General features: G+C 44.3%; 2 protein-coding genes across 6 annotated transcripts in view; one reads left to right on the plus strand and one right to left on the minus strand.

Annotated features, from left to right (window-relative positions):
- LOC147025754 (uncharacterized) overlaps window positions 1–1,357 on the minus strand; it is an 18,454-nt gene extending 17,097 nt beyond the window's left edge. For 3 of the 4 annotated variants that reach the window (XR_015057991.1, XR_015057990.1, XM_085880499.1), the window contains exon 1: window positions 1,314–1,357. The gene's annotated coding sequence lies outside the window, so the exon portion shown is untranslated. The remainder of the gene's footprint in view (window positions 1–1,313) is intronic. The other variant, XR_015057992.1, reaches the window with a different exon arrangement.
- Window positions 1,358–2,032: 675 nt separating this feature from the next.
- On the plus strand, window positions 2,033–24,056 carry PDSS2 (decaprenyl diphosphate synthase subunit 2). Of its 2 annotated transcripts, XM_085880502.1 has the most exons (8): window positions 2,033–2,401; window positions 4,031–4,204; window positions 7,466–7,655; window positions 8,336–8,398; window positions 16,780–16,956; window positions 21,055–21,180; window positions 21,359–21,391; window positions 22,755–24,056. In XM_085880502.1, the coding sequence occupies exons 1-8, from the start codon at window positions 2,154–2,156 to the stop codon at window positions 22,932–22,934; spliced, it is 1,191 nt and encodes a 396-aa protein (XP_085736628.1). In that variant the 5' UTR covers window positions 2,033–2,153; the 3' UTR covers window positions 22,935–24,056. The 2 variants fall into 2 exon arrangements, with proteins under 2 accessions (XP_085736628.1, XP_085736629.1); XM_085880503.1 differs by lacking the exon at window positions 7,466–7,655 and having other exon boundaries at window positions 4,031–4,184.
- The last annotated feature ends 944 nt before the right edge of the window (window positions 24,057–25,000 follow it).

Consider the following 25,000-nt stretch of genomic DNA (forward strand, 5'->3'; position numbering starts at 1 on the left):
TCGCGTCCCCATTCCCACCTCGTCTCACCCCTCTCTCATCCCCCTCTCTCGCAGATATTGGTTGACAGATAAATGGCCGTAACTTGGGAACCGCTCGTCCGATTAATACCAAACCTCGAAAAGGCACATCCGCGGGTCCCCAACAATATTCCTGGCAAGTTTCAATCAGATCGGACTGTCAATCGTGCAAAAAAAACAAAAAAAATTGATGTCATAGCACTGTGTCTTGTCATTGGTCGACAGATAAATGACCGTAACTTGGGTACCCCTCGTCCGATTAATATCAAACCTCGAAAAGGCACATCCGCGTGGCCCCGGCAATATTCATGGCAAGTTTTAATCCTATCGGACCAGCGGTCGTCGAGAAACTGCGGTCACGGTCACGCGCGCACACACACACACACACACCGTGCGCGCGCGCGTACGCACGCACGCACGCACGCGCACACACACACATTATTTGCACCATTGATGTCACAATTCTTTTTCTTCGTTTGGTATGACGTCACAATCAACGCTGGGGACCTGAGTATGTGCCTTTTCAAGGTTTGATTTCGTTCTTTATCCGTTTCAGCTGCTTCCCAAGGATTGAATTAATTGTTCAAATTATTAATTAATCCCAAGGTTTGAATTTTCCCAAGGGAAACAGTTGTTTCCCAAGGGCTTGAAAGCTGTTTTTTTCCAAATGTTTGAATTAATTGTTATGCTTGGTAGACATTTGTGAATACATTTACAGAGAGAGGAGCGAGAGAGGAAGGGCGAGAGAGAGGGGCGTCACAATTCAAGAAGGGGAGAGAGGAGGGAGGGTGAGAGGGCCAGGAGAGGAGGGGCGAGACTAGGGGGGGGAGAGAGGGGTGTCACAATTCTTCTTCGTTTGATATGATGTCACAATTGACGCTGGGGACCCGAGTATATTTCCCAAGTTATGGCCATTTATGATACGGTTGGTCCGATCAAATTTAAACAATGCCCCAATCCAGTCATCGTTTACGAGAGCGAAGGAACGAAACTGCATGTATGGGCCCACATTAGTATATATATAAATAATATAATTACATAAATAAATATATATATATAATTATATATAAATACATATATATATTAGTCTGGTACGACACGGGCTGAGGTTCCAATCGCTGACCTCGAACCATCAACCAATCAGGCCACCGAGTCCTTGCTAAACATCAACACTTGTTTTAATCTTAAAATTGCGGAGAAATAAATTGCATGGTGTTCGGTTTCACCGTCAACAACTTGGACCGTTTGCTAATTTCCTTTTCGATTTAGAAACTTCCAGGGAACCAAGAACCTACCGACTGCTCCTGAGGTAGCGGGAAAAAGAGACAATAAGAACGGCGGAAACAGTTTATATATACATACATAAGTGTGACGTCACTTCCGTTCTTTCGGAATAAAAACGTCAATCTCGGCGCAATGTCTCGACGTTGTTATTCATTACATATAATAAATAACCGTATATTAATCTTTTAAGGCTTTTTTTTTAAAATTGGTTTACAAACTTACAATTTTTTTCCAGAGGTGTACACGGTGTAAGGTCACTTGGTGGTGGATCGGTGTTCGACTTCCAACTGAGATAACAGGAAAATCTAAAACAAACACCATGTTGCGTTGACCGTCGAGTTGATCATGAAATATATTTGATAAACACCGTGTAAAGAATAAACCAAGGAAATAAACCGTTTTCGCAAAAGACTTGGTAAACTGTGTTTTTTTACTTCGAGAATATGGTTATCTGAGTTGGTTTTTGTTTGTACATCTTTACTTTGTTGGTTTGTGTGCATGTTTCGACGAGATTTTGACTTTTATCCGGAATATCATTTTATCCAATGCAGAATCCATGTCAGTATAGTTAGTGAGAGCGTTTTTCGGTTCCACTTTTTAAAAAAAATAATAAAATAAAACATTTTTAGTGCGTGGCTGACAAGTAATTAGATACAAAAACGGTGGAGTGGTTAATAAGGAAGAAAATTGCTTCCAAAGTTAACTGATAAAAACGTCGTTTGATTTTTTTTTTTCTTGAGGAACTTCATGACGTCATCGTCATGGCTTTGGATGAACAGGCTTCAAGTCGTATTCTTATATTGGAGTAGTTTGCGTTGTGTTTGTATCCCAAGCGTCATAGAGCAACAAGGATGTTTGCTGGTAAGCTGCTTGGAGACTGTTTGTGTGTCCGATCGATGCTGTTTGCCTCCTCTTTCCGTGTCGCCTCGTGTGCTGCTGCTTCAGACTGGGAGGCTGCTGTCGCCCGGGCAGAGCGCCTGGTCGGCTATCCTCCCTCCCTACTGAGTCTTCGCTCCCTAATCGGCGACGAGTTCGGAAATGTGGCGCTGCGAGCCCGGCGGCTGGCTGCGAGTCAACATCCTCTACTTCGGACAGCGAGGTCAGTCCACCTGATTACCATGGGTATGCTCTGCGCACCTGGTCACGCACTACACCTGGGTATGCTCTGCGCACCTGGTCACGCACTACACCTGGGTATGCTCTGCGCACCTGGTCAGGCACTACACCTGGGTATGCTCTGCGCACCTGGTCAGGCACTACACCTGGGCATGCTCTGCACACCTGGTCACGCACTACACCGGGGCATGCTCTGCTCACCTGGTCAGGCACTATACCTGGGTATGCTCTGCTCACCTGGTCAGGCACTACACCTGGGTATGCTCTGCGCACCTGGTCAGGCACTACACCTGGGTATGCTCTGCGCACCTGGTCAGGCACTACACCTGGGTATGCTCTGCGCACCTGGTCAGGCACTACACCTGGGTATGCTCTGCGCACCTGGTCAGGCACTACACCTGGGTATGCTCTGCGCACCTGGTCAGGCACTACACCGGGGCATGCTCTGCTCACCTGGTCAGGCACTACACCTGGGTATGCTCTGCTCACCTGGTCAGGCACTACACCTGGGTATGCTCTGCTCACCTGGTCACGCACTACACCTGGGTATGCTCTGCTCAACTGGTCACGCACTACACCTGGGTATGCTCTGCTCACCTGGTCAGGCACTACACCTGGGCATGCTCTGCTCACCTGGTCAGGCACTACACCTGGGCATGCTCTGCGCACCTGGTCAGGCACTACACCTGGGTATGCTCTGCGCACCTGGTCAGGCACTACACCTGGGCATGCTCTGCACACCTGGTCACGCACTACACCGGGGCATGCTCTGCTCACCTGGTCAGGCACTATACCTGGGTATGCTCTGCTCACCTGGTCAGGCACTACACCTGGGTATGCTCTGCTCACCTGGTCACGCACTACACCTGGGTATGCTCTGCTCAACTGGTCACGCACTACACCTGGGTATGCTCTGCTCAACTGGTCACGCACTACACCTGGGTATGCTCTGGTCACGCACTACACCTGGGCATGTTCTGGTCACGCACTACACCTGTGTATGCTTTGCTCACCTGGTCACTCTATTTGGGTATGTTATGCTCACCTTGTTGGTGCTCTGCTCAGCTGGCAATGGTACATGAAAGTAGATGGGTAATTTTTCTGTGCTCCTGCTCATGATATTCGTGTGTTCGTGTGTTGGCCTTTTTATGGTCCAAAAAGTGTTTTTATGCCTCCGCACCAATAAAGGGTTCCGGAGGCATTATGTTTCTGGGTTGTCCGTCCGTCCGTCCGTCCGGATTTTCGTTTACGCGATAACTCAAGAAGCAAATTGTAGAATTTCATCAAACTTGGTACAAAGGTAAAGTTAGACAGGGCAATTAAGTGATTAGATTTTGTGCCAGATGTGATAAAGGTCAAGGGTCAAACTTTGAAATTTAACTGTTTATGCCGTAACTCAAGAAATATTGGACAGAATTTCATCAAACTTGGTACAAAGGTAAAGTAAGACAGGGCAATTAACTGATTAGATTTTCGGACAGATATGATACAGGTCAAGAGTCAAATATGTCAATACTCAAGTGTTTGTGCGGGATAGCGGAGGCATACCCGCCGACCATGTGCAGTCGACTTACTCGTTTTTTTTAATTTTTCTTTCTCTTTCCACAAACAGGAGGTTTGTGAATGACAGCAACCATTCATTACAAGCCAGAAGTCTAATTGTGCTGCTTGTGTCCAAGGCAGCAGGACAAGGATCAAAGCCAGACAGTGAACCAAGGAGTGGGGAAAACAGCGACTTGGACTCTGTTCCTGACCCCGAAGAGATGGTCAGTGGCATCTATCCACGGTGTGTCTTGTCCATTGCCTCATGATTTGTGTCATTGTTTGACTTCTTCTCCTTACCTTACACCTGCCCATTCCGTGCACCGGCATTGCCTTTGTTCCTCTCTGCCATATTGTGACTAATAACCCGAATAGAGTAAATCGCTGCAGCTTGTGATTATTCATCCGGTCAAATTGAAACGGTAAAATGTTATAATTGAAAAAAGCCGGACTAACGAGTCTGTAAAGCCGACGTTTCGGCGAGAATCCATTCGCCTTAGTCGCGGCACATGTAGAAGTGAAGAGGAAGCTTGAGAATCGCCACGTGACCTCGGCCGGTGATGAGGTAAGTTTCTGGACCAATCTGGGCGTCACGTGACGATTGCAGATTGCGCAGAAGAGATGTTATCGCTTTGTCCCACGTACGTGATGGATGAAATCGCAAACCGCCTTTTTTGTAGAGAGATGGTCATTCAACTGTTTCCCAAATGGATTCCTTTACACCTCGAGGAAAGCACTTTGTTTCTCTGTCCAAGATGACCGTCTTGTTTCAGCGATTTCATCCGTCACGTACGTGGGACAAAGCTATAACATCTCTTCCGCGCCGTCTGCAATCGTCACGTGATGCCCGGATTGGTCTGCAGACCAGCTCGCCTTACCACCAGCTGAGGTCATGTGGCGATTCTCACGCTTCTTCTTCACTTTAACATCTGCCATGACCAATGCTGGTGGAGTCTCACCAAAATGTTGGCTTTACCGACTAGCAAGTCCAGCTTTTTTTCGATCGTAAACTTTTATAACCCATTTCGAGGTTTCTCACCTGACGTCACAAGGTCACGTGCCTTTGTTTATCCACCATGTTGTAGGTCAAACTTGACCGGACCAATGTTTTATATTGCCCAAATCACTGCTGCTGTTTACAATGCTTGATTAGGCCATGGTGCACTGGCACCTGCAGCACTTTATCATTGCACCTCTCATGGAACGGAACAAAATTTGGCTGAAAGGTAGTTCGAAGTACCATTAAAACATCCCCCACTGTTTGCATTTGCACAGTGTGGAACAAGAATAAGAGCAATCAGACATTGCAGACCCTCACCAGGACTTTTGTCTGGTGTTACGTAATTAATGAGAACTGCCACTTTATAAATGCTGGCAATGATGACTGGTTCAGCCATTTCAGAGAAGGTTTTTGAAGGTTAAAAAAAAAAGGCTGCCAAATCGCATGACCGATGACTTCATCAAACTATTTTTGTGGACCATTTTATCACTAGATGACCCTCATTTTTCATACTGATCGGATGTAGCGTTCTACATATGCAATGATGACGTCATAACGAAGGCACCTACGACGTAATGAAAAAAAAAAAATCGCTCGATCCCCATGAGGGGTACTTGCCATTTACCAAGTTTCAATTTTTTTCTTTGGTGCGGTTTCAGAGATAGAGGTCCAAATTTTTCCCGTTTTTCCAACATGGCTGCCCCACCACGTGACCTATGACATCATAATTGTAATTAAAACATTCTACATGAGTAGTCACACCAATGGTGAAAATTTTGTCTCAATCCGACGAGTGGTTGTGGAGAAAAAAACACGAAAGTTCTGTGCGGACAAACAAACAGGCAATGAAGAAGACGACGGCGTGCAGAGCACGATAGTTGCAAAATCCATCAAACAGGTTTGACCTCAAAAATAATTTGTGGTTGGATTCAGTGACCTGATATGAAAATCCTCTTCAAAGTTCAAGTCAATCGGATGAAAATTGAGGAATTTTGAAATCTCACCCAAGTTGTTGACCTTTTGACATTTTGACCTCAAAACAATAGGCTTCTTCCTTATGACAAACTCTTCCATGTGGTGAAGTTTCTCCGCCACGTAATGCCTCATCCACGAGAACATATCGGGCCCATAACATGTTTGAAATGTCATGTGACGCAGCACTATATCGTTTGTGGCCCAATCTCTCAATGGTGAAGAATCACTTTAAAAATTAAATAATTCTCGTATCCAGATCTGGATCCGCATCTTCACCAAAATCAAACCAATTCGTCCTTGTCACACACCCAACATGTCCACTAAGTTTCGTCCGAATCCGTCCAACTTTTTTGAGATATCGTGCTGTACATGTGTTTAGCCCTCTCAATGGTGAAGAATCACTTAATTATCAGATCCGGATCTGGATTCGAATCTTCACCAAAATGGAATATATTCGTTCTTGTCACACACCCAACCGTCCACCAAATTTCATCTGACTTTGTCTCGAACTTTTTGAGCTGTCCTGCTCACAGATAAAAAGACAGGGTTGAAACCATAACGTCCATCCTCTTTCGGTGGTGGAGGTAACCACAACCACGTGTTGTGAACTATCCTTATTTCGTGTGTTCCACTTCATTTTACATCATCAATGGAGACTCGCAGATAGACGTGAAGTAAAACCTAGTGATTAAACCCGTCAGTGAAGCGATAGGACGGGTTGGCACTGCTTGTTATCGAAAGGCATGCAGCATTCCAGTATACACTCTTCATTTATGAGGGTAGACTTTACAGCCAATGCCAATCTGGACCATTAGGTGATCAGGGTTCAGTGAAATAGGGATGAAAATGAGCTGGGGACTCGATTGAGTAACCAGTTGATAGATGTTTCCCCCCCCCCCCATTTACAGCATGATGCAGTACTTTCACAACGCTCAATCAGGCCCGCAGAGTTTTATGACAAGAGTACATTGCCCATTAATATCGGTTTGGACTTGCTTTTGACATCAGCAGTACCCTTTGTTTCTCTGGCATGTCCAAGTCTGCATCCCATGAACCCAGCCGATGATATCATATTTGTCGCCATCCTAGCCCTTATCAGCTTTCCTCACCTCCTTTGTGTAGTTGGACGAAGTGTTTATGAGATAACTGGAGATATCGGGGTACTGTAGGTTTTGCAGCTGCTTTGCATGAGTGTGCTTATTTATGGGGGTCAAGTTTCCCAGCAAGTTGTACAGATCTGTGACCCTGTCGACTTCTAATTTGGGCATCTACTGGTGCCTGCTCTGCTTGTCGAAATCGGTAACAACATTTGATAAGCTCGAGCCACTTCCAGTTACAGAGATTTCTCCAGAAATCTTGAGTGATCCCGATCCATCTCCCGATTGTTTGCAATGTGGATGACCTACAAAATGGCGGACCAACAGAGGGTGACACCACCAGCTTGTGTCGGTGAGAAATCTCGATTAGCCTACAATTTATTGATGCTTTGATGATTTCTTACTGTGCGCTGCTTTGATCGTGCTTTATCAGTCAACGCAGTCTCGCAGAGATAACTGAGCTCATCCATATGGCGTTCGTGCTCCATGGTGGAATTGTACCTCTGGGGTCAGAGTGCAAACCACAGGATGACCTGCGTTTTGGGAACAAGATGGCAGTGCTGACGGGCGACTTTCTTCTTGCGAGCGCCTGTACCAACCTTGCCCGCCTTCACAACGGGAAGGTTGGCCGCTTCCCTTCACATGATGTGCCTTGATCTTGGGTTTATTAACTCGGTTTGCAAGTTCTCTTTGCCTTTGATTGTTCGACGAGTGAGTCTGAAAGATATCTGATAAAGTGGATTCAAAAGGAGATTGGGATATTTTTGCATTTGGTTGGACACGCGTGCAAAAAAATCGTATGCATTTTTGATGAACACGAAGAGACTGGTCAAGGATTACTCACTATGCCATGTGGGGGGTATGGAAGCCAGGTGTTTGTTTAACAGTTCAGGTGGCCGGCTTGAGATCTCAGGATCCTGAGTTTGAGCCCCTGTCGTACCGTTAAAATAACACCAGGTGGGGTTGACTCTGCCTGTCATCCTTTCGAGGTCGGCAAAATGAGTACCGGCTTTCTGGGAAGAATGAGCCATTCGAGTATCCTGCGTCAGTGGTGACCCGTCCAGTATTTTCCCCTCGAGCCAAGGAAAACCATCCTCGGCAGCCCAATGTTAAAGGATGCGTCTGTCCTTGATAGATAAATGAGTCGGCTACGTGGTCGTGCTTGAGTGTTATGGTTTAGCAATGAAAACGCTGAACAATCCCCATGAAACGCAATGCTGTGGTTTTAAGGATCCAGGTTGTGCAGTGAAGCTCGTTTTGCGTGATGAATGAAAAATTGTGCATTTCCCTGTGGCTCTCTTAGGTGGTGGAACTGATGTCCAGTGCTATTGGAGACTTGGTGCAAGGATCATTTCCCGGTGCAGAGGTGAGCATGAAACTGATTCTTCCGAACAATTGTGCGTGTGATCAGTTGTGACGAGTACAGTTTGCACTGCACTCGTCGCACGAATGGTGGGAATCGGCCAGAGCCTCGGCCTCCTTTCCTTCTTGTTCTCCCGTGTATGTTTGTATCTTGCAAACAGCACTTTGCTGTAACCACAAAGCTCATGGTGCTGCTGCTATTGAAACAAAACCTCATAAATGCTCTTCACCAGCCAATGCAGGGAATGCATAGCTCGTTATTCAATAAAATATAAAGTAATTACGTTAACTCCACTCTTTCTGATAAATATTATATTATTAGTGGGAATGCTTGCACCCTGCAAGCAGATACTGAGGTGCAGACATAATATATATATATATATATATATATATATATATATATATATATATATATATATATATATATATATATATATATATATATATATATATATATATATATATATACACACACACACACACACACACACACACACACACACACACACACACACACACACACACACACACACACACACACACACACACACACACACACACACACACACACACACACACACACACACACACACACACACACACACACACACACACACACACACACACACACACACACACACACACACACACACACGCTTTGTATATTTGATTAAGTGGATATGGTTGCATTCTGAAAGCAGCTAAATAACTCGAGTAAATCAAGAATTAATGATTAGAATGTGCTCTTTATTTCACAGTTTACAGCGATAGAAATTAATGTCAAAAGTGATCAAATAATACTATAATTTGGCAACGCAAAGGGACGGAGCTTCTGATTCTAAGTTCTCATGGTTTGTTTGGCAATGCTAAGAGGCAGAGTTTTTATGATACCAAGTCGAACACTTGAACGTTTAATGAGTGAATCTAGAACTTTCAAAAAAAAAAAAAAATGCAGTCAAAACAAGAAAAAGAGCAATCAGAGATGACAGACCCTCACCAGGACTTCTTTTGAGTGGTGTATTTATATAGGTTTGAGGGTAAACCCAATATGGCTGCCAAACCATGTGACCAATGACATCATATGTGTGAACCTTTTGTTCCTCATGGACAGGTGGTCGGTCCTACCTGTAAAATTTCGCCTTCATCTGTTGAGCCACTTTGGAGAAGATTTTTGAAGGTTTAAAAAAAATCAAAACTTTTTTTTTTAACAATATGCCTGCTGAACCATGTGACTGACGTCATTAAATTATTTTCTGTGGACCATTTTATCCCTCAATGACACTCAATGTTCATACTGATCGGATGTGGCGTTCTACATATGCAATTATGATGTCATTAAAAAAAATCGCACTCATTCCACATGAGGAGTATGTGCCATGTGCCAAGTTTCATTTTTTTTTTTTTTTTTTTCCTTTGTGCGGTTTCAGAGATAGAGGTCCAACATTTCCCCCTCCCCCTGTTTTTCCGCTATAGCTTCTAATATGACCTATGACGTCATAATTATCATTAAAACATCCACATGAGACGTCGCAACAATGGTGAAAATTTCGTGTTAATTCGACAAGCGGTTTTGAAGAAAAACACAAAGTTCTTTGCGGACAAAAACTCTGTCTGACAAACAAATGGGCCCAAATGCAATAACCTCTCCTTCAGCGAGGGTAACAAACAGTAAGTGATTCTCTTGCAGAGTTCCCATGTTGAACATTGGAAACAACAGAGCCTATTGGAATTATCATGTTAAGTGAGCATCTTCCTTTTTTGATGTGTTGATTGTCCCCGCAATTTTTGGGGAATAAAATGATTTTTTATATATATATATATATATATATATATATATATATATATATATATATATATATATATATATATATATATATATATATATATATATATATATATATATATATATATATATATATATGGGTTAATCCTCGTTTCTCCTCGGAAGAGCCAGACCTGGGGCCACCGCTCACAATTGACTCCGTGATACGGTGGATTGCTTTACAACCACAAACTCCGATCAGTTAACCACGAGTTCCAGTGTCCACCGTCTAATTTGCCGTTTAGTTAGAGGTCACGTGGCCTCCTGACCAGGGAACGCGCCCTTGGTGATGCACCAATCTTATCTTGATTAGATCTTAAGTAAGGCACTATGCACCAACCAGCATTTATCGCTGGTGCATGCCAACTATGACCGGTTAATTCGTACAGGAATTATAATCTCCCAGTCTATCTAGGTTTGGATAATGCTGGATCAATGGAAGGAAATGACAATCACATACAGGTTGAAATGTCAACAAGGAATTTATTAAGAAAAATAAACAAGCAGTCATAGACTGGTACTTAGGAAATCGTCAAATTGACCTTTGACCTTGTCTAATAAGAGCTGTCTCCAGAGAAGGTAGCGACGCAAACCAGAAGTTTCTACGATGATTCTGTACCAAACCATCAAAAATCGAATGTTTTGGATGTTTGACCTCACTGTGACCTTGACCTTTGACCGATTTTGACCAAAATCTAATCAGCACCAGCCATCACCCTCCTGAATCACGTGGTGTAATTTGACATTGGTTGCTTCTTCCGTTCTCGAGTTATCGTGCCTACAAACAAACAAACAAACAAACAAACAAACAGAAACGGAAGTCATCAATATACTTCCGAAATCTTTAGATTTCGTAAGTAACAAACAAACAGAATCGGAAGTCATCAATATACTTAAGAAATCTTTCGATTTCGTAAGTAATAAACTGAAGGACTTTTTATTTCCTTGTTGATTAAATGGATGAATTCAAATCGATCAAATGTTCAATCAACAAACATTTTTAGAAAAACAGACAAAGAGCAGATGCTGATCACGATGCCTTACTTAGCAATTAAACACGGGTACCCAGCAGATCATTCAGGGGGAAAAGAAATCCGGTCTCGGTTTACCAAGGCAGAAGTTGTCGTGCGTCAAATAAAATGAACCAAAATGTGTGAGCCTGCCTTGGTCCGCTGCCAACGCCCTGCCTCGCCATGCACCCACCCGCAAATAGGCTCGAACACCAATTGACGTCACATCGTCACCCCCCAGGAGCCAGGTACGCCAAGAACCAGCAGGAACAGGCCAACTGTCAACAACCGCCGTTGCTGCTATCCGAAGCTGTCGCGAGCTGGATCTCCGGCCACCAGCCGTCATCAGGATCTCCGACCACCAGTCACCAGCCGTCATCAGGATCTCCGATCTCCGACCTCCGACGACCAGCCGTCATCAGGATCTCCGATCTCCGACCTCCGACGACCAGCCGTCATCAGGATCTCCGACCTCCGACGACCAGCTGTCATCAGGATCTCCGATCACCAGCCACCAGCCGTCATCAGGATCTCCGACCTCCGATCACCAGCCACCAGCCGTCATCAGGATCTCCGACCTCCGACGACCAGCCGTCATCAGGATCTCCGACCTCCGATCACCAGCCACCAGCCGTCATCAGGATCTCCGACCTCCGATCACCAGCCACCAGCCGTCATCAGGATCTCCGACCTCCGATCACCAGCCACCAGCCGTCATCAGGATCTCCGACCTCCGATCACCAGCCACCAGCCGTCATCAGGATCTCCGACCTCCGATCACCAGCCACCAGCCGTCATCAGGATCTCCGACCTCCGATCACCAGCCACCAGCCGTCATCAGGATCTCCGACCTCCGATCACCAGCCACCAGCCGTCATCAGGATCTCCGACCTCCGATCACCAGCCACCAGCCGTCATCAGGATCTCCGACCTGTGGATTGGATTGTCTTTGCATTCCACAAGCAGCTACATAAATCAAGAATGAGCTTTTAATTTTTAGCTGACCTTGAGCATAGTTCCAGGGTGCTGATGTCGTCCGTCCGCCCGTGCACAAACACTTGAAACTTCTCTGAAACTACACACACAATTTCGATGAAATTTGACCACAACCTTCATAACCCGGTATGTGCCAAAGTTTGTCCACGGCATTTAACATATCGGTCCTGAGGGGGATTTATGGGAGTTGGAGTAGGAGGAGATTGAGACCATACTCTGCAGAGAGTTGGTGCTGCTTTAGCAGTCTCCTTGGCTATTGGGCACAATCCTGGACGGGTCGCCACTCTGACACAGTATACCAGCATACTGGCACTCATTTTGCCGACCTCGGAAGGATGACAGGCCGAGATAACCCCACCTGGTATTAATTCAATCGCTGAGTGGGATTTGAACTCAGGATCCGAGGATTCAAAGCCCACCACCCAAATCATTAAGCCAACATTAGGCATATTTATTGGTGAGGGGGGGGGGGTTGCCCCCAAAATAGATATTTGCTTTACTCTCAGAAACTACATATGCAGTTCCAAAGTGAAACTTGACCACAACCTTCATCACCCATTATGTACCATACTTTGTTCATGGCATTAAAAACAATTGGTGTCTGTGGGGGACTGCAGAGGGCGTTTATGGGGGCATTTCCCCCCCAAAAGAGATATTTACTTTCTTCTCAGAAACTACATCCACTATTCTGATGGAACTTCACCACAACCTTCATCACCCCTGATATAGCAAAGTTTGTTCACGATTTAAAAAAACCCCAAAAACATCAGGGGCTAAGCCGGTCTACGGGGGGTTGTCCCCAAAGTAGGAATTTGCTTTCTTTTCGGAACCTACACACAATTCTGATGGAACTTGATCACAATCTTTACCACCCGTGATGTACTAAAGTTTGTTGGTGAAATTAAAAAATTGGGGTCTAAGGGGATCTATGGGTGGGTTACCCTACAAAAAAGGTATTTGTTTCTTCTCCAAAACCACACACAATTTCCATGAAATTTGACCACAACGTTCATCTCCTGTGATGTAGCAAAGTTTGTTCATGACATTAAAAAAATTGGGGTCTTAGTGGGTGTATGTGGGGGTGGGTGGGGGGGGGGTTGCCCCTCAAAATATGCATTTGCCTTCTTCTCAGAAACTACACACAATTCTGAAGAAACTTAACCGCAACCTTTATCACACATGATCTTCCAAAGTTTATTCATGCTATTTAAAAAATCGGGGTTTCTGGGTGGGGGTGGGTGTGGGTGGGTGTTGCCCCCCACCCCCCCCCCCAAAATAGATATTTGCTATGACATTGGTTTGTTGGTACATTTTGCTGATTCTGTCCCACATTGACTTCCTCCTCTATTATTATTATTGTACTTGGTGAGCACCCAGGGGTATTGCCCCTATTTTTTAATAGTGTTCCTTGCATCGTAATTTTCAATCTCAAAAGGGTCGACTTTTATAATAAAACCATTCTTAAGGCCCGGTCACACCTTGACGTTTTAGCCAGCGATGGCAACGTGTTAAAATTTATGTAAAACGCTGGCTTACGTTGAACTTTTGATGTTTTTTTTTAAAGATTCGGACGTATTCATAGCGACTTGGTCTTATGTGTAACGCATTGGTAACTACACAGAACGTTTCGTTGTGTTATAGATAACTTGTACCAACGAATGCTGAACCTGTTGTCGGCCTACACAACCGATGCCCAACGATAGTCTAACTTTGGCATAGCGCGTTGCACGCATCGCCGACGATGTCGTGACGTAGCCTATTAAAAGGCTGACGCACAACGATTCGAATCATAACTGCCGTAGAAATGGAAGGGTCAAAATCGCGGTCACACCTTGGCGATCTTGCCAGCGTATGCCGACGTAACAAAAAATGTGTCTAAAACGTTGGGGCACGTCGAATACGGTATGGGTAAGTTTGGTATACGTGAGTACAACGCTAAATACGCTATCATAAGTCGTAGTAAGTAGAGTACGTCGTAAAATTTTGAACATGTTCAAAATTTTACGACGTACTCGGCGTATGACACACGTTCCGCATGCGATGGGGATAAGTTTTACACACGATATGTGGACGCTTACACACGTCCACAAAGGCTACTTATAAGCTACTCATAAGTCGAAACACGTCGCGGTAATGTCTTTTTTACGCGAAACTTATTTCTAACTTATGTTTGACGTGCTTTGAACCAATTCTTTACGTAGTCCCAACACACATCGACGTATGTAGACGTATTCCAATGACGTCTTCCGGTCGACAAAAAAAAAAAAAAATGAATGTGTTTCTCGCTTACAACTGCCATATAAAGACGTGTTCCCAGCGGTTTTGGGAATTGGTATATAAAAATGGTGTTCATAAAAGGGGAACCCAACAGTGTTTTCGAGTCCTTTTTGAGTTGATGTCCATGTCAGCAGTATCAGTATCAGTATTAGTATTAGTATTAGTTTGTTCATGTTGGCAGTAGTGGGAGGGTGTGGGTTATGATGGATCGTCCTTGCGTCCGCGTGTCCACGGGTAGGTTCATAGGCTGCCACTCAACGATTTAAATGGTTGCATCTCCACTATTGAAAGTAGACGCTTGCGCTCAACAATTGGATTTTTTTTTACACTCAACGACTTTGAAATGGTACCACTCAGCGAGTTTCATTGTTTACAATGAACGATTTAAATTGCTGTCACTCGCCTTTGTTTTTTTTTTTTGGTTTTTTTTTTTTGTTTTTTTTTTGACGCTGGGGTTTGGAAATTTGAAGCGTTTCTTCTGAACGTGTTAAAACGCTCAAACTCGACTATTTTAAATAGACGCTGCCGATGGACAATTGGAATCATAGCCAAGCTCGACATCGAAGTGTGAACATCCTCGTCATGCCGAAGAAAAGTTTGAAGAATGCTGCAAATAAGTGTCCTGGCCGTGGCCGTGGACGCTGACGCAAGGACGATCCATTATACAGACGTCTTTCAGCCTATGAGTAACTTAAAAGTAACGTCTGTCGACGTGTGGCAACGATCGCGTAACGTGCCAACAACACATTAATCATAGGTTAGAAATAAGTTTCGGGTACGCTAAACATTACCTCGCGTGTCTCAACTTATGATTAACTTACAAGTAGCATGTGTTGACGTCTGTCAACGATCGCAGACCGTGCATACAACTTGTGGCCAGCGTAGTGGAACGTGTGAGTCATACGCCGGCATACGTCGTGAAATTTCAAGCATGAAAAAATTTGAGGACAACCAAAAAGTACAACGTTTAAAGCCAACGTACAACGACTTATGGCAACGTACTACGACGTATGCCAGCATGCTCTCAATGTTGTCAAAACTTACCCATAACGTATTCAACGTGTGCCAGCGTTTTAGAAAAAAAATTCAAAAATCGGCATACGTTGGCTAAAACGTCAAGGTGTGACCGGGCCTTTACATTATAATGCGATGATGGGTCACTCTAAGAAGTACATCTTCGTTGTAGGTCCAGATGTATTTGTTTTGGGTGGTGGATTTTGCCACCAAGGTGACGCTTTTAATATAATGTTTCAGATCGTTGATTTTTGGCAATCTCCTCTGTTTGATTATTAACCATTTTTGAACATCCAGCCTTCTGTCTACCTTCAGCTTGCTGGGACAAAGCGATCTTTCTTTATGTCCGGGTTTTCATAAATGTGGATCGTGAATACAGGGAGAGAGAGAAACATTGACTAAAACATGTTCTGAATGTTTGTTATAACCAGTGTGCCTGATACAGAGGTCCGACTGGATATGTAAACATGCAACACTTATCATTGTACATGATCTGTAAACGATCAGTGTTTACAACTTCATACCACTCACTGTACACATCGTCTATAAATGACAAAAACCCACAGATACTTCTCTAATCATACCGCCATTAAAACAGACACCCACACGCTACCTATTGTCTTCAGTCACGTGAACCTCCGTGAGCAGGGGCCAAGCTCCATGGGCCGACTTTGTTTATGGATATTTTCATGGTGTTGGCTTAATGGTTCGGGTGGTGGCTTTGGATCCTATGGTCCTGAGTTCAAATCCCATTCAACTGTTGATTTAATACTGGGTGAGGTTAACTCGACCTGTCATCCTTCCGGGGTCGGCAAAATGAGTGCCAGCTTGCTGGTATCCTGTGTCGAAGTGGTGACCCATCCAGGATTGTGCCCAATAGCCAAGAAGACTGCTTGAGCAGCACCAACGCTCTGCACAGATTATGATTCCAATCTCTTCTTCCAAAACCAATGTATTTTGGAAGTCTTATTCTTCTTCTTGCGTATGGCAGCTTGGCTGTCGGGTATCTATCATTTTATTAGAGCGCGACAGCCGCTGATGCCATGCCCCTATACCAGTACACTGGTACTCATTTTGCCTACCTCGGAAGGATGACGGGCAGAGTCAACCCCACCTGGTATCAATTCGGTGGCAAACGTGGCTCGAACTCAAGACCCTAAGACTCCAAGTCCACCACCCTTACCACTAAGCCAGCACCAGGCTTATTTTGGAAGTAAGAGGCAAGAATAGAGATGACTGATTGTCCATTCTATTTGGCTGCTGCAGGATGAGGTGCAATTCGGCAGAGAGGTTTCGTTCACATCATGGATGGAGCAGGCTTACCTATCACATGGAGCTTTGCTGGCCAAGAGCTGCCAGGCTGCAGTTGAACTATCCAATCACAGTGTGGATTTAAAGATGGCAGCTTTCACCTTCGGACGTAACCTTGCGTTGGCTTGTAAGGTGAGTGATGTACAAGCTTTCTGGTTTGTGGATTGTATGAGCCGTCTCGTTATGGATTTAATCACTTGTCGAGTTTAATTTGACAATTGCTCTTTTTTGGCTGGCGTGAGACCTGCATTGTGAAATACTCCACCCTCAACAGGAGTGTAAATCCAGCTGCACCTTCAGCAGTCATGTGGATATAAAAGATCTGATTGTGCCTTCGAAAAAGAGTAAACCTGGGGGTAGGTATCCTCCCCACATGAGACCCGAGCTATAAATTAAGTTTGCTGTTGGTTTTTAGTTCACCTGGAACGTAGTTCAGGGGACTTTACGCGATGGCGCGTCCGTCCACAAATTCTTGCAACTTCTCTGAAACTACACGTACAGTTTTGATGAAACTTTACCACAGCGTTCATCACCGTGTATGTACCAAAGTTTGTTCATGGCATTAAAAAAAAATCATACCCTTGGGCTTGGGGGATGTATGGGAGTGCCCCCCCCCCACCCCAAAATAGGTATTTGTTTTGTTCTCGAACTTGACGTGCAATTCCAATGAAACTTGACCACAACCTTCATCACCCGTGATGTACCAAAGTTTGTTCGCACCATTAAACAATCAGGGTCTAAGGGAATTTACAGGTAGGGGTGTTGCTGCCCCCCCAAAATAGGTACTGTATTTGCTTTTCTTTTCTCAGGAACTACACACACAATTCTGATGAAATTTGACCACAACGTTCAACACCAATGCTGTATAAAAGTTTGTTAACGCTATTTATATATTTGGGTTCTGCGGGAGTTTAGGGGGGAGGGGGGTTGGGTTGCTCCCCAAAATAGGTATTTGCGATATCATTAGTTAATTGGTACATTTTGCTGATTTCCTCCTTAGTTTCATTAAATCTACCAGATGAGCGCCAAGGGGTATTGCCCTTATTTTGTTCTGCCTCCACTGACTAAGTCGCTGGAGACATTATGTTTTTGGGTTGTCCGTCCATCCATATGTACTTGCGTATGTGCGTTTGTCCATCCATGCTAAATTTCTCTTTTATACATGCCCTTACTGATGGAAAAGTTGACATGGGGATTAGATAGGAAAGTGTAATTTGTACGTGTCTCCTCTGTAAAACCAGACAAGGCACGAGGAAAGGTAAGAAGAGGGCTGGGTTTATATATCTTGGCAGTTCATGTGCGAGCCGATTTAAACCCCTCTGAATACAAGGAGTCCGACACGGCACTGGCCAACACAAAGTAAGGGCACAGCGCCATTGGCAGGCTGAAAGGTGGCGTATCATTGGTTTGGGTGATGCCGGTGGCAACGCCCCATCCACATGACATCACCTCGATGGCTGCAACGTGCCACATCATTGGCTGGCGCCGTCTCCTGAGCGAAGGACGCTCGAAGGCGTGGCCGTGGGGGAGGGAATAAAAGGCTGTACATGGACACATGGTGTCGGGGTTTTGAGGTTTTAGTCCGAGTCAGATCAGTTGGAGACCAGCGTGGCGACTGGAGAGATTTTGGGATGGTGCTTGGAGAGCAACATAGAGGAACTTACCCATGCCTCCCTGGATTTCTGCTGTGCTGCCTGAGCCCCCCCCCCCCCAAATTTAAAAGTCTGTAAATGGTTTTGCCCCATTTGTGTGAATGTGATTGAGTGCTGGTGGGCCTTTGGACTTCTATTTCTGCATCTGTATTAAGTGTGTTTATTTATTTCTTCATTTTGGTCTGCTTTTTGACATGGATTCTCCGTCTGTATTGTCTCACGCTTGCAAACCTTTTATTACTTAGGAATACGTGTCTCCTGCTTCCCGACCCCACTTGCGCGCGGACAATTTCAGCCCATTTGCAAACCCCTGGGGGAGACCTAAATTGTGTAAAGAAACTGCTGGATACAGTTCCTGCCATTTGTGAAGCACATTGCTTCAGCATGGTGGGCCCGCGTTAATGACCCCATTGTCTCGGCAATAGTATAATATTGTTATGGTTGTGGAGGTAGATGGAGGAATTTCATTGCAAAGTTAGGATTGTATGGTGTCGCATGGTCCGTGGACGAGCAGAAGATATCTCGATGTAACTTATGGAGGGAAACTGTCAGCTTAAGGTGTTGCACATCACTGCACATGTGGGGGGGGGGGGGTGCTGTGTTAATTAAGTAGGGATTAAGGCCAATCTCCCCCAGTATGTGATTGCTCCCTGTGACTTTTTTCCTATCTTTTTGCATTTCAAGACCAACGATTAAAAAGGGATCATGTCCTTAAAATAGCGACAACCGAGCTGCACGTCCAATCAGGCAAGAAACTTCGCCTCCAGGGGGAGAACTAGCAAACCACGCCCCCAGAGTGGATGATTGATGGGCGTGACGTCAGAGTGGAGGGGAGTTGGGTTCGGAGCGGAGCACGAAGAGGGACGGGGAAGGAGGAGGGAGGGGATGGCGGTTGGAAGAGAAGGGCATTACAGTTGCTTCTTCTCGACATGGTGAAGAAGGCTGCTCGATTCTCGTGTTCGTGCTGTGTAAATTTGCCCCGCATGTTGGGCAAGACTCCAGCTATTCCTGTTCGGCTGAGTCGTGAAGTTGTACGTTCGGAATATTCGCTCATGAGAAGAAGCCGCATGGTGGTTGGTGAGCCCTGCTGTCGAATACCGCCTCGCGTACGTTTCCCGCCTTGAGAGCGGCGAGGCGCCATTTCAGGTGCGCTTTCCCGTGCAGGACGAGCTGTTGATTGGACGTGTGGTTCGACCCCAAAGCTCATAAAACATCACTTCTCGACCTGAAGCTAAGTGCCAGAACAAAGGAGAGGGATTTTTCTTTTGTTTTGTCCGTTTTTGTAACTGTGTATGTGGAGGTGCCTTAAAATTAGATTGTTTCCCTCACGTTACTTTTTCGGTCATCTCGTTAGAGATGACCGAATAAAACTGGTCTCGATGTCTGTCCGTCCGTACGTACGTCCCCATTTTTTCTTACGATTTTCTTGATATTTGGTACGTGGGTAGATGTCTATGAGGGATGCACGATGGTATGACCTTTGACCCGATTGAAGGTCAACGTCAAGGTAACTCCAAAGCTACGAAATCGGCCATTTTCAAAATCTATCTCCTCCGCCGTTTGTGATCCAATCTTCGAAATTTCTTCGGATTCTGATAATATGGAACAATATCTAAATTTGGTCAGGCCGGCTTTTTAAAATTCGTCCTGGTTATCAAGTCACGCGTCTTCAAAGTTGGAAAAATCGTCGATGTGATACGGTCAAAAAAAAATTCGCCCCATCTTGATGAAACCTTGGTATGTAGGTCGGGGTCGATGAGTGATGCACGACGGTATGACTTTAGACCTGATTGAAGGTCAATGTCAAGGTCACCGATGCTGTAAACTTATGAAATCATCCACTGTCAAAATATCATCCGCCATTTATGACTCAGAAATGCGTTTTGATTTCTGAGGTCCGGTTTCTATCCTTTTGAAGACTCATTGATCATAAATGTTCCAAATCAACCATTTTCAAAATCTATCTCCGGATAACTCAGAAATGTAGTTCGATTTCTGAGGTTTTCTATCCTTTTTACTCCCGGGCTTTCATCTGTACGTTGAACCAAAAGACAAGACGACATCGAAACCATTCTAAGCCGATCAGAGATCCACATCTACAGAGCTTCAGATGACCCTCACCCCCAACCAGGGGTAATTTTTATATTATTATTATTATACTTTGAATCATTACCATTGTAAATATTTGATTGATTTTCAAGAAATGCCCATATTTATTTAAGTTGCTTGTGTTGCCTATTCGTTGTAGGTTCAAGTATAAACCCCTTGTGCTGTGCTTCCGTCAGTTATGCGTCCTTACCGCCCCCATCCCGCGCACGCTATAATCTCGGAGGAACTCGGCTGTTCGCCTCCAAGGGAAACCGCTCGGCGATCCGGCCCGGTCCGTGTTGACCGCCCGTCCACGACAATTGGGTCAGGGGAATTAACCTCACCGCCAGGACTGACAATATCAAAGTTAGGACACAATGGGTAAAATAGCCTTTTCTGACCACTAATGGATAGTTTTCAAACGTTAATCAGTGCTTTGATGCCTGGGTTCAATCAATGACCCATTCTGACGTTCGGACCCTCTCAACAGTTGCAGTCTGACATTCAGCAATTTATGGAAGGGGGTTCAGGCGATGTTGAGAGCCTGCACTCTGCACCGCTGGTGTTGTTGAGGCAGAGCATGGACATTGAAGCATGGAGGGAGCTCCTTAAAGCGGTAGGATCTGCTGAAACAATGCCTCTTCCTCTTCTAATCCTCTCTGCCACCCACCCCCCCCCCCACTCCCTTTTACTCCTCATCCTTACCTTTCCTCTTCATCCCAATATATGCACTGCATCTGATGTCTTTGCACTTTATTGCATAACTCTCGTTTCTCGTTTCTAATGCTTTACAGGCTACGCACAAAGGGCATGTGAACTATCAGCAGGTAGGAGTTGTGAGCAAATGACCCTGAATATGTTATTAAAAAAAAGTTTTTATCAACATGGAGATAAATGAAAAACCGGTATAAAATGATGTAACGGTTAAAATATATGTCATGGGGTTGGGGGGAGGGGGTGATTTAAAAAAATAATAATAAAAAGGATTACATTATCGCTTGGGATTAAAGTATTGTGCTTTGGCTCAACTCGAGGATTTCAAAACTTTATTTTCACCTCTTTATGTACTTTGTCGAATTTATAAATTTAGCTCATGTGCTGTTTTTAATGGCACTTTCATCATGTCTGTTGTAGCTTATTCACTTCGTCGATCCGCAAAAAAAAAAGCTCATGTGCTGTTTGAGTCCACATTTGATCAAACCTGCAGCTGAGTGAGCTCAGTCACATGTGAAATGTAGAATATATATATATATATATATATATATATATATATATATATATATATATATATATATATATATATATATATATATAATAATTGATTGGAGACATCAGAGTGGTGTATAAACAGTGTTTAAGAGCATTCACATAGCAGGTTTTGGGGTCATCTTCATGTGTATACATAGGACGGGGTGGGAGGTGTTCGGTGGATCCATTAATGTTCCTTGTTTTTGTTTTTTAAGCCACTGCTGCTGAAGGCCAGAGGTAGAGGTATTGTGTTTTTGGGTTCTCTGCGCATCTTTTTTTTTTTTTTTTGGTCACCATGATAACTTGAGAGCTACTGAAGGGATTTCAACCAAACTTGGGACAAGTATGGACTGTAATACAAAGATGAACAGATTCAGTTGTTGGGTCAATAGGTCGAAGGTCATTTGTCCTTTGGGAGTCATTTCATGGACCATAACTTGAGTTTATAAGCATCTGATGACTCCTTTCTTCAGTCTGTCTCTGTCTCTCTGTCTCGTAACAGTGTGTTGACGTCTAACGTGGGCAGAGGCATATCCATCAACACATTTGCATCAAATTCTATTTTCTCGTTTTCCTCCATAATATGTAACACACCTATCTATTTAATATTATATTAATATTATTTATCCACTTTTTGTTAAATTTGTGCCGTGCCTGCTCCTGCACTGAAGTTGAGAATTAATTAACCACAATGAGTTGGTTAATTCGCCTTTATCAGGGTTTAAGTAAAAACGAGAGGCTATAATGTTGGGTATTTGCAAACTGATGAGCTAATTTACCACGTAACTGAGAGTTAAAGATGAAGAACTTTCTAACGTGTCTAAATTCTGAACTCGTCTTTTAGTTATTATACTAAAGTTTTTATTTTTATTTTTTGTGTGTGTGTGTTTTTATCACCCTCCACCCCCCCCCCCCACCCATTTCTCACAAACACATCGCCAGTTGTGCTCTACCACACGCCGGCAGGATGTGCTTCACGAAGTCACGCAGTTGTGCCATCACCATAGTGACCTGGCGTTGCGGGCCTTGCTGGCTTTCCCCGAATCGGAGGCCCGTATTGCCTTGGAAACGCTCGTTTATACTCTCGCGCCTTCTGAGCTCTCACAACCCGAGCTGCCATAATAATGTTTAATTGGAATCATCATCTGCCTTTGGAAACCCAGGTTCAAGTGTTCTCATCATGGTTCGACATCAATCGTTCGGTGATACCGCACTGATACCCGTTTACCAGCCACTGAATCGCTGCTTTTTTGCTGCCCAGAAAAGGAAGTTATTATAAAATGTTCATGTAAATGAGTGCATATTTAAGATAATGTATATTATTCTGTTTCATGTTTAGTTGTATGAAGGTAGGTGTGGTGTTGGCATAATGGTTAGTGTGGTGGGCTTGGGATCTTTGGGTCCTGAGTTCAAATCCTATACCAGGTGTCCAATAGCCAAGGAGACTGTTTCGGCAGCACCAACGCTCTGCACAGAGTGACGTCACAATGGATGGATGTAATCTTAACCGATTTGGGGTGAATACAGTGAGATCCTGCGGTGTTAAATACATTTAGTCCTGTGTTCCACGTTTTTTTTTGGAAAATTTGTTTAATAAGAGGTGGTCGTATGTTTTCTTCTGAATTGTTATGTCCAAGTTCAATTCCTGGTGCACACGAACACACACACACACACACACACACACACACACACACACACACACACACACACACACACACACACACACACACACACACACACACACACACACCCCTGTTCATCGAGTTTGTCATCCAGCTGCCTCATCCCAGAAATATGTCGGAGTTAAAAAAAAAAAAAAATCCTGTGCGACGCTTGAATGGAGTAGGCTATCGTGTGGTATTCTGTGTAGATTTTTAATTTCTGATTGTGTGCGTAACTCCTGTGCTGAGATTAAAGCACAGTGGTGAATGGTATCTTGCGTTGACTATACCAGGTGCAATACCTCCTCCCAGAGGTTCATTACCAATTAAACTGGTGATTTCATTGTTTTTTAAATGACCGATCTGATTTTAACTTAACTATATTTCAATTACATCAGATGGGAAAAAATTTTTTTTTAATCAAAATGCTCATGGCTGGATTTGAACCCACGCCGTCTAAGATGCTAGCTCATTCTCACAATCGGGCACCTACCTGTTATTTTCTCGGTGTAGTGTTGAAGATTCTGATGTAATGTCATTGTGGAGAATATATTCACAAGGTTTTCCATTGTGGCAAAAGTCACCATCACGTGTCGGTTTTTTTTTGTTGTTAAAGACATATCTTACCCCCTTCTTCCTCGGGCTGACAGGATGGCTAAGAGGTATGCACACTCACTTCTGAGCTGTCTCGCCTGGGTTTGAATCCCGAAGCAGCTATAAACTGTCATTTCATAGGCAGGGTGATTCATCAATGTGTGTGCCATCCCTCGGATGGACGTTAAACTGGCGTCTTGTCTGCCAGCATTCGTTGGTGGACGTTCAAGATTTATTGGTATCCTTTGGGAATAGTAGGCGAGCTATCACCGGCACCATCTACCGGTTCCAAATACCCTGCCTCAACCAGAAGCGGGCACTGCATCAGTGCACTGTCGCACCCCTCACCAATAATGCTACCCCATAGCCTTGTGCTGCATACAAACAAATAACCTGGTCCTGTAATAATTTTTCTCACGAAGCTTGTCAAGGGGCTTGTAGTATAGCTTCGAGGTAAGCACACTCCCCTTTGATCAGTAATTTGGGTTCAAATCCTGCCACACCGATAAACTGTCATCCTGTTGTTACGCAGGCATGGTGATTCACCGATGTGTGTATCGTCCCTCGGATGGACGATACAGGTGTTTGCAGACGTCTAATTGGTACTTTGTCGGGAAGTTTTAATTGTGCCAGATTTCCATCACTGCGCCCTGGATGTGGCGATGATGATGCTTTCAGTCAGGGTCGTCTTTTCTTCCCAGTGAAGACTGACGAGGAGCTCCACCAGGCTGAACGGTTTACATTCTGTATCCCACTGATAGGTCGGATCTGAATCCGGACCTGAACCAAAATCGAATCAGCTTCTTGTCACCAAACCAACTCATCCACCTCGTTTTGTCACAACTTGTCCACAACTTTTAGAGATATCATGCAAAATGTATCGTTTTGGCGAAGAATCACTTGAAAAATTCTCGGATTCGCATCTTCACTGTA

The sequence above is a fragment of the Eptatretus burgeri genome, chromosome 5 (genome assembly GCF_056783735.1).
Source record: "Eptatretus burgeri isolate ZD-2024b chromosome 5, Ebu_testis_v1, whole genome shotgun sequence".
NCBI classification, from domain to species: Eukaryota; Metazoa; Chordata; class Myxini; order Myxiniformes; family Myxinidae; genus Eptatretus; species Eptatretus burgeri.